Genomic DNA, 17,026 nt, shown 5'->3' on the forward strand with positions numbered 1-17,026 from the left:
CTGCATTCTGGTCACATAACTTACCTTTCCCTGGCTGTGTGGTTGTCCCTTGCAGGCCACCAGGATAAGCTCGGTGTTGCTGAGACAAAACTCCTTCACACTCTGCACTGGATGCTGCTTGAGGCCCCGCAGGACTGCAACAATGATCAGTTTGGGGTTACAGACCGAGGCTCCAGCTGGGGTGGCAGCAGCAGTGCTTTCATCCACCAGATTGAAAACCAGAGTTCTCCCGGGCAGCCTTGCCGGAGTAGCTCCAATGACGAAGAAGAGAACAACAGAAGGAAGATCTTCCAGAACTCCATGGCTACCGTGGAGCTCTTTGTGTTCCTGTTTGCTCCTCTGGTACACAGGATAAAGGTAGGTAGTAAGCTACAGTTAGGTGTGGGTTAGAAATGAGTGAGGTGAGCATCATAGTTCCATATTTGTTTGCCTATGTCTTTGAATGATCTAGCAACAGCATGGAAACCTTAAACACTGAATATTATTTTAATAATATATATCATATATTGTTAACATATATAATGTATATATTAATTTTTGACAATTCTCCACAAATTAAGTGTGTTTTTATGGCTTAACTTCTTTCCTTGATTTATCAGCTGTTCATCTGAACTGGCTGCCTCAGGATCCAGTTCTGAGACTTACAGGAGCCATTCCATGAAAGCGCTCTTGCTGTTTGCCCTGCATGCCTCTCCTTCCTCTCCTCCTCTCGTGGTCATTGCAAATTCAGCTTCAATGTCATCACTTCCATGAAGCTTTTCCTTGGGCCTCCTCCATACAGACACAATTGCCAGGCCTTTTCTATGTCCACAGCCTTTTGCAACTACCTACGTTATAACACAGAGTCTGGAGAAGAAGCTTCGACTCTTACGTGCTAAGACCTGTGACAGTGATAAAAAACAACTGAGTGTTTGAAAATATTTTCAATGCATAAAATACAAAACTCAGGGTTATATATTATGGCTAGTGTGGTAACTTTATAGATGTATGAGCCTAGTTGCATCATTTTGTCTCATATGTCATTTTCATAAGATTATAAATACCTCCAACACTGTTGAATATGGGTGAGGACATACATATCGTATCCCATTTCAGTAACAAGGTAAGAGATAAGCTATTCAGGGGCTTAGCTGCTCTTCAGTATTGAAACCCTACTGATAACTATGCCATTCCTCAATAAGTATATGAAAGCAGATGGGACTGTTAACTCTAAAGGAGAGGACTTTTAAAAAGTGTTATTTGTTAAACACACTAATTTTTTAATGCTGTTTAATCAAATTGTTTTAAAAGCTTTAACTTCCTACTACTAAAAAGGCTGTTGTTGTTGTTGTTATTGTTGTCTTTTTTTTTTTAATAAGAGTCACTGAAAGGAAAGCATTTCTTCAACTGAGAGTGATCATATCCATCTTGCTTATGGGACCTGTAGGTTCTGGCCTTGCTTACCCCTTCAGCTGATTCATTTCCCTTCATGTTCACTAACCTTCAGGATTACTACAGATATATCCTCAAACTCCATAACCTTTCTCCTATGTTCAGGTCTTTGAACTATTTTTTTCTCTTGAAACATTTACTCCTTCCCTCTACCTTCACATTCTCATGTGATTATGTATGTACCTCTTGTAAGTTGTAATTTCATCACTGTCATATGTCAACACATAAGAAAGTTATTTCACTACTTTTCTTTTTTTCCTTTTTTTTATTAATTACACTTTATTCACTTTGTATCCCCCCTGTGGTTCCCTCCCTCCTCCCGTCTCAATCCCTCCCTTCCTCCACCCTCTGTATGCATGCCCCTCTCCAAGTCCACTGATAGGGGAGGTCTTTTTTTTCCTTTCTTCTGACCCTAGTCAATTAGGTCTCATCAGGAGTGGCTGCGTTGTCGTCTTCTGTGGCCTGGAAATGCTGCTTCCCCATCAGGGGGAGGTAATTAAAGAGCAGGCAAATCAGTTCCTGTCAGAGACACTCCTTGTTTCTATTACAATGGAATCCACTTGGATATTGAACTGCCATGGGCTACATCTGTGCAGGGGTCTTAGGTTATCTCCATGCATAGTCCTTGGTTGGAGTATCAGTCTCAGGAAAGACCTCTGTGCTCAGATTTTTTGGTTCTGTTGCTTACCTTGTGGAGTTCCTGTCCTCTCCAGATCTTACTGTTTCCCACTTCTTTCATAAGATTCCCTGCACTCTGCTCAAAGGTTGCCCATAATCTCCACTGCTGGTGGGAATGTAAACTTGTACAACCACTCTGGAAAGCAATCTGGCGCTTTCTCAGACTAGGAATAGCGTTTCCTCAAGATCCAGCCATACCACTCCTAGGCATATATCCAAAAGAGTCTCAAGTACACAATAAGGACATTTGTTCAACCATGTTTGTAGCAGCCTTATTTGTAATAGCCAAAAGCTGGAAATAGCCCAGATGCCCCTCAGTGGAGGAATGGATGCACAAATTGTGGTTTATCTACATAATGAAATATTACTCAGCAATAAAAAACAAGGAAATCATAAAATTTGCAGGTAAATAGTGGGATCTGGAAAAGTTCATCCTGGGTGAGCTATCCCAGAAGCAGAAAGATGCACACGGTATATACTCACTCATATAGACATATAATATAGGATAAACCTACTAAAATCTGTACACCTAAAGAAATTAATCAAGAGGGAGGACTCTTGCTAAAAAGCTCAATTCCTATCCAGAAAGGCAAAGAGGCTGGACATCAGAAGAAGGAGAAAAGAGGGAACAAGTCAGGAGCCTGACACAGAGGACCTCTGAAAGGCTCTGCCCTCTCACTACTTTTCATAGTGAGTGTTTCACCCTGTGTTTTGCCTTTGCAACTGTTACACCAGGAGTTGTGTTTGAGAACATCCTTAATGTCCATTACTCTTGCTGGGACAGGGATTCTTTTCACTTTTTAATTTTTTAATATATGTTTTTGTAATTTATTTACTTTACATCCCAATTGTAGCCCCCTTCCTCATATCCCCCTGGACCTCAACCCTCTTCCCTCTCCCATAGACCATAGAAATGGGGAGACTCCTCCCTTACTATCTGGCCCTTGCCTATCAAGTCTCATCTTGACTGTCTGGATCCTCTTCTTCTGTGGCCTGACAAGGCTGCCTCATCAGGGGGAAGTGATAAAAAAGTGGGTAACAGAGTCCATGTCAGATATACCCCTGCTTCCCTTACTAGGCAACCCACTTGAAGACCGAGCTGCCTTTTGGCTACATCTGCGCAGGGGTATAGGTCCTTTCCAAGCATGGTCCTTGGTTGGTGCATCAGTTTCTGCAACCTCCCTGGATCCAGAATTTTTGGCTTTGTTGGTCTCCTTGTAGAGCTCCTATCCCCTCTAGGTTCTCCTATCTCCTCACTCTTCCATAAGATTTCCAATGCTCTGCCTAAAGTTTGGCTATGAGTCTCAGCATCTGCTTCAATCCCTTGCTGGGTAGAGTCTTCCAGAGGATGTGTATCCTCCCATCCTCTAGAAAAAGATTCTAAATGAAGGGAGGCTGGGATGCTGTTTTTCTCAGGGAACCATATTTCTAGAGTCCAAATGAATGCATGGCTCTCATTAAGGTTTTTCTTTTGTTTTTGTTTTTACTGACTTACTTAAAAAAACCTAACATGTTACCAGGAGCCACTGTATGTGAATACATGGTCCTTAAATATGAGGGCAAGGGAAATGGTCCCCTAAACACAGCCCATAGACATCTCCATGTGTCAAGAAATAACATCTGAATTGGAGAATAGGTATGTCCACAATGGCTGTAATGTTATTAGGAAGACATGGTGGAGAGTTCTAGCCTTGAAAACAAATGATGCTACTTTTTGAGTTCAGTGCCTGACAATGGCTACTGTATCACATTGAGTAATTTATTTTTAAGTCTGTATTTCACCAAGAGTAAGTTGTACATAAGAACAAATTTGAAAGTATCCTGCGGGGCAAACAAGTCATAGTATTCTACCTAAAACATTGAAAGACAACAAGGCTTTGTTGTTTGAGTGTTAGTATTTCATTGCTACCAGTATTCTGTATTAATGGAAGAGAGATACTAAGTGCTATTTATGTAGATATGACAGAATTGGAATGCTCTCAGGAAGCCCTCCAAATTTTATCAGTGGCCTGGGAATGGAACACTTACCAAGAAGTCAGTATATAAGAACACTGTGCAGTGACAGAAACATTGTAAATAATTGTTATTAGCTATATTGCTAGGATAATTATTGCATTATCATTTTCATTGCTGTTTTGCTCTAGATACTATAAAAGTATAATTATTGAGACAATAAATATGCCTTCAAGGATTCCTCCGTTTGAAAGTGATGCTTTTTCTTAGCCACTGGGGATATAAGATCTATAAAATAGTATTTATTGGCTTTGACACTGTTGGCTTTTGGGGCACAATAATCCTGCTATTAGACATTACCCCATGAAGTGCACAATATCTAATGCTATCTTGGTCATCTACCTGCTAAGTGTTGGTCACATCCTCTTCTCCCTGAGTTGTGACATCCACACATAACTCCAGAGGTCACCAAATGTTCCCAGTTTTATGGGTGATGGGGAATTGTTCCTGACTGAGGCCAGACCCTAGGTTTTTCATTTACCTGCTAGTCATAGGACTGTTTTGGGGTCTGTTTTCCTCCCATATCCTTTCTGTGCCTTTCTGCCACTTACCAGTACTATTCCTGCTCTTTTTTTTCTTCAAGTGCCAACCCACGTCAAGACCAAAGGCTATCTCTTTTCTCCCTATATCCATGAGCTGTAGAAGTTTGGCGTGTGTGTGTGTGTGTGTTTATGCAGGTCCTGTTGCCTGAAATACCTCATAGTCTACCTCTCTGCCTAGAAAATACCTGTTCATCCTTTAGGATTTCACTCAAAATCTATTCTTACTCTTCTCTATTTCAGTAATATTGTAGGGACACATTTATTGTAATTAGCTTGATAATTGTAATCTCTTTCTAAGTCTCTCTCTTCCTAGTTTGTGAATGGTTTGAAGGTACAAATTATAGTTGCATCTATGGAAACTAACATGGCATCTGTGTTTAGAAGATAATATTTATTGAATAAGCTAATTTATAAATTAGAATTACTCACTTTTAAGACATAGTAATTTCCTGTTTTTCTATTCCTTGAATTTATAATACGCTAAGATATTTCAGCTAACATCATGAATCTAAATATTCTCACAAATATATCATTAATTTTATACTAAATTTAATCAATGAAAACAAAATACATTTATTAAACTATAAAGTCTCATATTGACACTTATTTTTTGAAGGAATATTTATTGGGTGTTTCCAATATACGAAACACTATTTAGGGTATTGGAGAAATAGTGGGAGATAGAGCAAAATTCAAGGCTGCAAAGGGATTTGGGCAAAATCCACGTGTAAAGTCTACATTTTTTTTTTAATTCTCATTGCTCAGTGAAATCTAAGTGCCCAGTTAATAAAATTGCTTAATAATATCATAGACCCCAGTGGAATGGAGAAAACCACTCAAAATGTGGAGAGGCAGTTTCTACCATGTTTATTTCCATCTGCTCTCCCCCCTCCCCCACCAAGGAACCTTTAAATCTTCCTTCATTCAGTTATTTAAATGATTTTTAAAAAGTGTTCTCCAGGGACAAAGTTTCTGGTTGTGTGTATATACATAGGAGCACACTGACAGAAATTAGGGTGGCAGGGCCTATTCATTCTGACAACTTAAGAATACTTTGAAAATAACCCACTAACAAAGGAGGAAGCCATGGATATGGCAGGTGTTATTATTATTACTGTATTTATTACTGTATTATTACCGTATTTATGGCAGATGTATTATTATTACTGTTATTATTCGGGGGGTTGGAAGCTCATGATATAGACTAGGCTGACCTTGACTTCCTAGGTAGCTGAGCATGACCTTGAAATCGCATTCGCCTGAGTCCACAGCGTAACATGTTAGGATTGCAGGTGCGTGCCATCATGTGTGGCTCCCACTAGGGTTTTGTTTATGCTGAGATTATGTATAAGAAACATGGGAAAAGGACTGAATTTGAAACTAAGAAATTATTAAAACCAGGTCAACTGAGGCATATGGCTCCTTACATTTCTAGAAGATTTTAATGGTGATTTTCTGCATGCTAGATGCTATGTCTACCATTCATTTCAAGGGACAGTAGCCACCAGACCTTTCTAATTGCTCTCTTAACTTTATTGTTTAATGCCAAGTGGTAGCTCAACCTTATTAGGCAAAAATCCCATCACTGTTCCATTTCATTCCACCCATCTTTATTGATGGGAGAGGCCAAAATCCCAGGCCCAAAATTTCTTGATATACATAAGAACCTAAAATAGCACCAGGTTCAGAAAGCATGCTGTACAAATATTTGCAATTAAACGTGTAATGAATTTTAACAGGTACTTTGTAAGCGGCTGTCATACTTCCACAGGGAACCCAAGAGGCATTTCCTTTGCTGTCATTTGTCTGGCTCTCTTGCTAATGGATCCAGGGCTCTGCTCTTTCAGATTTGTTTTTCCTCATACTCTACTACCAATCAATTAGCAAATTCTGTAATCATATCTCCAAAATGCTTTTAGAACTGTAATTTTGCTCTCAGCTAGTGTTCCAATATAATCATCTCTCATGTAAGTGATAACAATAGCCCAACAGATTGTCTCTTATTTCAAATTTGTCTTTTCTCAGACTATTCTCAATGATTTGATCAAACTTATTAAGCATAAGTCCTCTACTACTCAAAACCTCCTGGTGCTCTCTTTCTTCCCCAGGTCCTGCTGAAGTGTGTGTCCTATCAGGCAACACTTTGTCTCACACTTGGTAACGTTGCTGATTGTAGGGTTTCCCGTTCTTCTCTCATTCTCTTTACTCTAGGCATACAGTTCATTGTTTGATTCTTGACAGAGCAGGCAGACTAGGGACTTCACATTGCCCAGCCTTCTCCTTGTGAGGCCTACATGGATACTCAGTGATGTCACTTATGCCTTTGCTCGGAAGCCACCTTCTCCTGCTCTTCCAGGACTGCCTGTTTTAAGAAGTCAGTGCCTTGCCACTTATATCCTCTGTCTACTATTCTCCTGTGTACTATGAGCAAGGGCTTTTATATGCTTTCTTCTCTGATATGCACAAGAACCTATAATAGCACCAGGTTCATAAAGCATATTATACACATATTTAAAATTAAATGAGGAATGAATTTCAACAAGTACTTTGTAAGCTTTTGTCAAACTTCGTCCTCCTTTGTCTCCTCCCAATTCCACCCTCCCTCCCTCTTATCCCCCTATGTCCCTCTCCTAGTCCACTGATGGGGAGGTACTCCTCCCCTTCTATCTGACCTTAGCCTATCACATCTCATCAGGACTGGTTGCATTGTCTTCCTCTGTGGCCTGACAAGGCTACATCCCCCAAGGGGAGGTGAGCAGAGAGCCTGCCACTGAGTTCATGCCAGAGAAAGCCCCTACTCCCCTTACTAGGAAACCCACTTGTGGACTGGGTCTATGTGCTACATCTGAGCTGGGGTTTTAGGTCCTCTCCATGCATTGTCCTTGGTTGGCATATCATTCTCTTCAGGGCCTCCCAGGTCTCAGGGTTTTTGTTTTGTTTCTTGGCTCTGTTGCTCTCCTTTTAGAGCTCCTGTCTCCTCCAGGCCTTTCTATCTCCCCCTTCTTTCACAAAATTTCATGCATTCTGCCCAAAGTTTGGCTATGAGTCTCAGCCGCTGCTTCATTACCTCGGTCAGTAGAGTCTTTCAGAGGCCTCTGTGGTAGGCTCCTGTCCTGTTCCCAGTCTTCTCCTGCTTCCAATGTCTATCGTGTTTGTCTTTCTGAATGAGGACTGAGCATCTTCCCGAATGTTTTTCTTGTTGTTTAGCTTCTTCAGGAGTATAGATTGTTTAGCTTCTACAGGAATATGTTTATCCTGTATTATATGGATAATATCCACTTATGAGTGAGTATATATCATGTGTGTCTTTCTGTTTCTGGGTTACTTCACTCAAGATGATCTTTTCTAGTTCCAACCATTTGCCTGCAATTTTCATGATTTCCTTGTTTTTAATAGCTGAGTAGTATTCCACTGTATAAATGTTCCACAATTTATGTATCTATTCTTCTGTTGAGGGACATCTAGGTTGTTTCCAGATTGTGCCTATTACAAATACATGGTTGAGCAAATGTATTTGTTGTATAGTTGAGCATCTTTTGGATATATGCCCAGGAGTGGGATAGCCAGATCTTAAGGTAGCCACATTCCTAATTTTCTGAGAAAGCGCCAGATTGATTTCCAAATACAAGTTTTACTTTCCCAGACATATTCTGTTTTGTTTATCTCTGGAGTCTCATGACTTTTCTCATCCATCCTAGATGGCATGCTTCGATTCAAAGGAATCTATTGTACAACAGCCATCAACCTACTGTTTCGAGTTGTGTGAGAGTAAGTGTACTGGTTAGTTTTAAATGTCAGCTTTCTACAGTCTAAAGGCATCTGAGCAAGTCTACTGGGAAATTGTCTGGATCAAGTTGGCTTATGGACTTGTCTGTGGGGAATTGTTTTGATGGTTCAATGTTTATTGTGGGCAGCAGCACTCTCCAGGGAGGGCATCCTGAACTGTGTGAAACAGAAGAAAGCAAACAAGGAAGGGTGTGTTTATTCTCTTTGATCTTGACCCTGGATGGGATGTAAGTAGCTACTTCTAGTTCTTTCTCTGACTCCCTCCAGAGGGAGGGAGAATGGACTGCAACCTGGATTTGTAAGCCAAATAACCTTTTTCTCTAGATAGATATTGGTCAGGTTACCTATCGCATAACACAACAGGCATGAAATGTGGGCACCAAGTCTCTAATAATGTGAATTTATCTGGGGATTCTAAAAGGAATTTATTTTATGTGTATGTACCTGAGAGTGCGTGTGTGTGCGCGTGCACACATGCACGCATGCATGCATGCATGTGCGTTTGTGCACTCTGTAGTCTAATGCCCTTGGAAACCAAGAGAAGGTGTCACATCCCCTGGAACTGGGCTTTCAGTCTGGTGTGAGCTGCCTGATGAAGGTGCTGGAACCTGAACTCCCATCCTCTGGAAGAGCAGCAAGTGCTTTTAGACCCTGAGACATTTCTCCAGCCCTTCATCTGGAAATTCTGTCAAATGCCCTTTAACCGAAGATTTCTTATCATTCAGTGAACTTGATTCATCGTTTGTAGAATCACTTTTTTTCTTCTATCTTTCCAGTCTCTCTTAGCTGGGATCTTCTAGTTCGGCGGTTTTAAGCTATGGCTGCATAAATGGGTCCTTGGGGAGCATTAGCAAAATCTCACAGGGTTTCTAATTTAATGGGTCTGAGTAGGAGAGTGAGATGAGACCTGAGCCTCCTCCATGTTTTAAAACTTCCCCAAGTGGTTGTAATTACACATGTTAGGGTTGCAAAATATTGTCGTAAGTGAATTCCTGGGTCTCAGATGTGTTTGCTAATCTGTGTTCATATTCCTTGTTTCCATGTCCACCTTTTTCAATGAGCTGAGGTATTTAAGATGTGATATTATGACATGTTTGAACCTCTACAATATGAGGTTGCACTTTCAAATACTTAAGCCTCTCAATAGGATGCAATAATGAAGCATAGAATGAGTTTCTGGGTGAGGCATTCAGTTACAAATAAGCTATACAGGCATGGGTTGTAAAGCCTGCCTAATTTAACAAATATTCATGGCATACCTTTGTAAACACAATGCTCTATCTGTGTTAAGTGCTGTGGCAATGCTGGGAGCTGCAGGAAAGGAGAATTCTTTAACTAGTCCTGGCCTTGAAGAACTAAGGATTGTTAAAAGAACATTACAGTATCACTCACTATGAAGAATCAACATATAGTTAACCAAATCCATGAAATACCAGAAAAAGAGAAACACTGGAGACTAGGCACTCAAAGTAGCCAGGCTAGGAGGATATTGCCTTCTGAGGGAGAAAAAAAAAAAGGACAATTTCATAAGTAAGAGGAATGATGCTATAACCAAACATGAAGAGATCTGCCAAGACTATAGAAATGAACAGATCACCCTCACTGCCAACAAAACAATGGTTTATGTGTTCCATGCTTTTTCCAAAGCTACATTTGTTTAACCTCTTATTTTTTTTTTTTTTATAAAACAGGTCACTGTAATTTCCATCCCGATTGTAGTATTAACAAGATCACTGCTTTGCTTAGAAACATTCATGTGAGTGTTTGCCAGAGCAAGTCCCTCTGGAAATGGCCTGTGGAAGATGGTACAAACAAATGACTGAATGCAGATCTTTCCTGTCCCCAGGAATCTGACCTCACCTTCCGACTGGCCAGTGGACTGGTTATATGGCAACCTATGTGGGAGCACAGACAGCCAGAAGTCTCCGGCTTCACTGCCCTGGTAAAGCCCATCAGAAGCATCATTACAGGTTCGTGACTCCAACTATTTTGTGGTGTGATTTTTTTCCCCTGATCTGGAAAATGGGAATTAAAATACTAATAGCACTCATAGAATTATTGTGAAGAATAAATTACATATGTATGTATGTATCAGCTAGAAGAATTCCTTTCATATAATAAGAGGTCACTGCTAGTATAACTATTATTGAATCATGGTTATGACAGATGAAGTAGAGGGTGCTTAGAGACGCCTTCACAGTGTTGATTGCTATGAAAGTGTTTTGCTTGAGGTACTGGAATTCTGTCGTGAGCTAGTCCTATTATTTAACTAAATTGTAGAAAGAGTCTATCATGATAAATTTATGAGCGTACAATATGCTTGCACTTCTCTCTAAGTACATGTCCTAACTCGAGGATATGTGTTTCTATTAATGTAAAATAGAGATTCTATGGCACATTACCTGGCTTCTTAATAAATGCTAGTGAGCAAGCATATAAGGTACTTGTCTGGAAGTAAATGCTTAGTAAATTCCATTCTTCTGTTCTTGGTCCTACTTTAGTGTCATCAATAAAAGAATCACATACATATATATTCACCTCTGTGGAGATGGTTTCCTTAGTCTGTAGGTTTTGAAGGTAGTCAGTAGGAGTTATGTATATAAAGGGACTTTATAAGTGGAAAGAAACTATAACCACATTCTTCCATTCTTTTTCCTCTATAACCGAACACAACTTTACAGGTACCTGATATGTTAAGGAATTATTGCAATCATCAAGTTCCTTATTAGTCATGAGTTTGAAAAGATTCTTGTTGTGACATGAATTTTGCTATAGTTTTCCTATACAATTGTAATAGCCCTTCACGGCTAGAGGTCTGACCCCTGAAGCTTGATCCTGGAGCCTCTTACATGCTCAAGAAGTTTTCTGCCATTAATTTACAACTCTAGCCCCACCTCTCTCATGTTGATCCATACATGACAGTCATTGAACACACTGCAAAACTTCTAAGGAGCTTCAAATCTTCATGAAAGCCCCTGGGTACATTATTCACTTCTTTCTCCTTTGGCTTCTGAAAGAAACTCATTTGGTTCCCTTTCCCTGCATCTGATGCCTGAGACTTGAAATAGTGCCCAACATCTGAAGGGAATTCAGACATGACCTACTCAGTATGGTTAGAAAGAGCAATTCCACAAAGAAACCTTGGCAATAACTTGGATTTTCACTACCTCATCAAGGCATACACGATTTCTAAGGCAAAAGTAAAGATGTAGTCTATTTGAGGCTTACTACAGGATTGGTCTTACCTGGTGACTGAAATACAGGTTCTGGAGCTACAAAAACTGGCTTGGAACGTTCCTATAAGTGTCAAGTTAAACTTTCTGTTGCCTGAGTTTTTCATCTATAAATCAGCATAGTCAAACAGCAGTAGAATAGTATGACCAAAAAGATTAAATTAGTTAACATATGTCAAATACTTAGGACAGAACTTGGTATACAATAAAGGTTGGGTAAACCATACATGTTTTATTATTACCAACTCTTACACCTCAACCTTCTGAGTTGGAATAAAGAAATAAATATATACATTGAAAGCTGAGAGGTGCTTACTTCTATTGTTTATTTAATTTCAATCACATCACACACAAGATTCAATGTTTTCTTTCAAGGTGATAATGTCATATGAAACTTGAAAATGATGTGAACCTATGAGATAAAATGAACTTATAATCTTTGTTGTGTATTATTAATTTTATTATTGATTTATCTTTTACTTAAACAGTGGTTATTCCTAAACCACCAGTATACTCAAATCACCACACAGAGACTAGGATTTATTTAATTAACCTAGAGCACAATGCTGGGCAATAATTACTCCATTCTAAACCTCCAACCCGCATAGATTCCTCCCATTCAGATTTTACCCATTATACTTGCTTTTTAGTCATATCCAGTTCATCTTTCCAAGTTCTCTCCTCTCTAATCTCTCTTCCTGACTCACCTCTTTCTCCTTCCCTCCAGACCAGGATGTCCCACCCTATTCTCTGCATTGTTCAGCATTGGCGGGTTGTTTTATTGACAATACAAATGGTGGCATGGTTACACAAATTTGAGACAGGTGATGCTTAAAATAAGCATCACAATGCAATGTCTGGATTAAAATGAGATAGCAAGGTAGAGAAATCAGCATGTGAATGAACAAGGGTAAATTGTATACATTCCACAAGAACAATATACCAACAAATCTTATAAAATTTATCATTAATTTTTCTAACATCTTTGTAGCCAAGAGAAGCTCTCCCATCAACAGTCGGAGTAAAACCTGTGAATCACCAAATCAAGACACAAGACATCAAGGAGAGGTTAGTTTGTTATAGTTCATGAGAAGAGGGGAGGGAGGGATCCATTTGGTAGCTCATTGTAAGGGACTAGATATCAGTTTTAGACTCATACCATGGCATTCAAAGCCCTCTCCTCCATTCTGAACATAGAGCAAGTATAGAGGTGTTGAAACAAACAAGTGTGTGAGTATTTTATTGCAGCAATCAGTTTGTAGTAAGTAGTGTTTCGTCTTGGTGGCCAGGATGTAACAATAAGTATTTTTTTGTCATTCATCTCACATAAAGTGTTGCTTTTTTCCATTTGACTTGTGCAATGTAAAACTTGATGCCTTTCATTAAAATCGGGTTCTCTTCCCCTGGCATTCTTAAGTAGATTCTGGGGATTGAACTGGGGTAATCATGTTTAAAAGGCAAGGACTTTACTGACTGAGCAACCCCCCAGCCCTCCTTTACTCTTCTTAAAATTAGTGATGGGGCTGGGCATAGTTCGATTCAATATTCAATTCTTTTTTTAACCTTAATTTTCATTTTTATAGTTGTTACACTTTATTCACTTTGTATCCCAGCTATAGCCCACTCCCTCATTCCCTCCCAATCCCACCTTTCCTCCTTCTTCTCCCATGCCCCTCTCCAAGTCCACTGATAGGGGAGGTCCTACTCCCCCTCCATCTGATTCTAGCCTATCATCTCATCAGGAGTGGCTGAATTGTCTTCCTCTGTGGCCTGGTAAGGCTGCTCCCCCCTCAGGAGGAGGTGATAGAAGAGCCAGCCACTGAATTCATGTCAGAGACAGTCCCTGTTCCCACCATTTGCATGAAAATTTCATGATTTCCTTGTTTTTAATTGCTGAGTAGTATTCCATTGTGTAAATGTACCACAATTTCTGTATTCATTTCTCAGTTGAGGGACATCTGGCTTGCTTCTAGGTTCTGTCTATTATGAATAAAGCTGCTACAAACATGGTTGAGCAAATGTCCTTGTTGTATACTTGAGCATCTTTTGGATATATGCCTAAGAGTGGTATAGCTGGATCTTGAGGTAGCACTATTCTTAATTGTCTGAGAAAGTGCCAGATTGATTTCTAAAGTGGTTGTACAAGTTTACATTTCCATCAATGAAGGAGGGTTCCCTTTCTCCACATCCACTCTAGCATGTGTTGTCACTTGAGTTTTTGATCTTAGCCATTCTGATGGGTGTAATGTGAAACCTCGGGATGGTTTTGATTTGCATTTCCCTGATGACTAAGGATGTTGAGCATTTCTTTAATTGTTTCTCTGCCATTCAATATTCCTCTATAGAGAATTCTCTGTTTAGCTCTGTACCCTATCTTTTAATTGGATTACTTGATCTGTTGCTGTTTAACTTCTTGAGTTCTTTTATATTCTAAATATTAGCTCTCTGTCAGATGTAGGGTTGGTGAAGATCCTTTCCCAGTCTGTAGACTGTTGTTTTGTTCTGATGACAGCATCTTTTGCTTTACAGAAGCTTTTCAGTTTTGTGAGGTCCCATTTATTGATTATTGATCTTAGAGCCTGAGCTGTTGGTGTTCTGTTCAGAAAGTTGTCTCCTGTGCTAGTGAGTTCAAGGCTCTGCCCCACTTTTTCTTCTAACAGATTTATTGTTTCTGGTTTTATGTTGAGGTCAGTATTCTTTTCTAATAACTATATTCCACTCTTTAAACTATGCTCTAAATTCTTGATTTCAAGTTTCCAGTTCATCAAATTTTTGTTGTTGTGTTGGTGATACTGGGGTGGAACCAAGGTGTTCACACATGGTAGCAAACTCTTTATCATTGAGTGACTCAGTCACACCCCCAGCCTCCTGACATGTTTTTCCCCCAATAACGTCAAACACATGTAGCATACTAATAATAACTGGTTCTTTGATAACTTCTGAAGGCTTACTTCATAAAATTTCCAGGTGTGTTTTGTCTTTCTATAAAGTGCAATTGGGTAGTTTATTATTTTGTGTGTGAAGATGGAATGCATAAGGGCTGAACTGTTGTGGTAAACATCTGAGGGTCCTTGTACATAAGAAGTTAATGTATGGGGTTTGGTGGAGGCTGCTGTCTGGAATATGACCTGCTTTTACTGTGTCAGATGTTTGTGTGTTTATATAAGAAAAGAGTTGATAAACACCACTGAAGAAATCAGTAGCAATCATATCTTGGGAATCTTGTTGGTGGAAGCGATATTTAATTTTCTTTTGCATCTGTATTATTTATGAAAAAGAAATTTAAATCTTGCCAAAGCATATTTCAGCAGATCTGGAAATGGTATCAGAAGAAAAATTGTCTAGTTAGGATCAACAGGCTTTGTGGCCTCTTTTATAAGTATGCCTTTTGTTGTTTACTTTATAAATCATGCATGCAGAGAGAGAAAAAAACAAAATTATTTATTAAATGTTTATGAGAAATTCTAGTATGCCTTGTTTTTAAAGTCCAAGGAGCAGACAATTAGCTCAGGGATTTGTTGTTCAGGTTATTGATTACAATGGGAGTCTAAATGAAGGGAGGGCAGAAATTTCTTCTCAAGTAAACTTCTAGTGTTGAAATAAAATAATAAAAAAAAGAAGTTAATGTATGATTCCAAAGAAAAAGATTTCCATTACCTAAGCAAAATTGCATTTGTCGGCTAAATGGAATTAAAACAAGTCTTTCCATGAAATGAATTATTGAGCGCATGTTTACAGACCAGGTAAAGGGCCCCGCAGCCAATTGAAAATTGTGTTATACCCATTTTCTGATGAATGATGGAAAAATTTTCATCCTCAGGGGCTGACTTGAGTGTGACACGCTCTGCTAAACTGGCACTAGGCAGAGTGTCACACCTTGATGCTAGCATGTCTTTGCTGAATTTTGGGGTTCATAGCTCTACTGAACTTGCTGGGCATAGCGGTTGAAAGGAAAGCAATGAGAGGCAAGATGAAATAGTGAAGCCTGATGCTTGGAATAATACCAGTGCTTTCTAGGAATCTATGTCCAGTGCATTTTAGACAAGGGCAGATCTCTAGGTCTATGATCGCTTATGCTACAGAGAAAACCTTCGATGTACATGACTCAGTGTGCTTGAGGGACGTAATTCTATAGCATATGCCCGCAGGAGGGAAAGGAACTAATATGCTATCTCACCTCTGAAAGGGACTTCAGGTGGTCAGTGAAGGCCTGCAGCCTGATTCCATCTCACCCAAGGCCGCCATCTCAGGCTGCCACCAGGGAAACTCCTTCGATGGAAGCCTGTCCTCCCAAACTTCCCAGGAAAGAGGGCCATCGCATTCAAGGTACTTCGCTGAGGGCTAGATAGAAAATGAAATATATCCCAGTTACCGAAAGTTAAATTGTATTCTAGCTATGTTTACAGTCTTTATCCTTTAAAATGTGGATGTGTGTTCTCTCTGTGTGTATAAGTTTTACCCAACATATAAATTGCTATTTACAAACACGTGCTATGAATGTTCATCCTTTCCTAATTTTAACAAATCAGGCAGTAAGTAAGAAGACATGTCAGATTTAATGAGATGCCTGAGTTAGATATCCAAGAGAAGAAATCCCAGTGCTATTATAAGAAGATTACATTGCAGCCATGATTAAGGATCTGGTTTAGGGGATAAGGATACTTTTCATCATTAATCCCTGTACTGAAATGGGCATTGCTAAAACACTTTGAAATTATCAAGTCCATTCTTTAGATCTTCCAAGTCTTCCCTGTGTTTCGTGAACAAAACAAATTTGCTTCCAAATGCCTTCTGCCAGGACCAAGCTAATCTACCTCTTGCTGCTCCATAATAGAAACCTAGACTCACAAAGTATGACCCTTCACCTAATGAGCCATAGTTTGTAAGACAATCTGTGTATTTCTACTTTCCAATAAAATTATTGTTTAGGTGATATATAATTTCTATGTCTTAAATATTTTAATCATTTCCTAATATGTTTACAAAGTTTTACAACCACCAAAATCCAGTTTTAGCATCTCCCCATCATTTACACTTGTGGTTACTCCTATTCCCACAAAGACTTTAGAGAGTCTATAACATACTTTCTGTCTGCATTGGGTTGTATTTCTAGGCCCCATGAACAAATGAAATTGATTCATTTGTAGTGTCTTGCAACTGCATAATACCGCTGTAACCCTTCAGTTAAATCGTTTATGGACATGGGTCTCCATTCCTTTGGTGGACAGCCATGAGTAGAATTGCGGAGTAGCAAATTTATGCTCAACTTTGAAAAAAACTAACAATTTTTCCCCAAATGCCATCACTACTTTACACTCCTCTAGCAATTTAGGAACTGTTGCA

The 17,026-nt window shown here is 39.3% G+C and overlaps 1 protein-coding gene across 11 annotated transcripts in view; it reads left to right on the plus strand.

The window, feature by feature from the left end:
* Unc80 (unc-80 homolog, NALCN channel complex subunit) overlaps positions 1–17,026 on the plus strand; it is a 181,264-nt gene that overhangs the window by 5,295 nt on the left and 158,943 nt on the right. For all 11 annotated transcript variants that reach the window (XM_060368545.1, XM_060368540.1, XM_060368538.1 and 8 more), the window contains exons 4-7: positions 56–357; positions 10,297–10,420; positions 12,675–12,751; positions 15,870–16,009. In XM_060368545.1, coding sequence (XP_060224528.1) covers positions 56–357; positions 10,297–10,420; positions 12,675–12,751; positions 15,870–16,009 — 643 coding nt within the window. The remainder of the gene's footprint in view (positions 1–55; positions 358–10,296; positions 10,421–12,674; positions 12,752–15,869; positions 16,010–17,026) is intronic.

The sequence above is a fragment of the Meriones unguiculatus genome, chromosome 15 (assembly GCF_030254825.1).
Source record: "Meriones unguiculatus strain TT.TT164.6M chromosome 15, Bangor_MerUng_6.1, whole genome shotgun sequence".
Lineage (NCBI taxonomy): Eukaryota > Metazoa > Chordata > Mammalia > Rodentia > Muridae > Meriones > Meriones unguiculatus.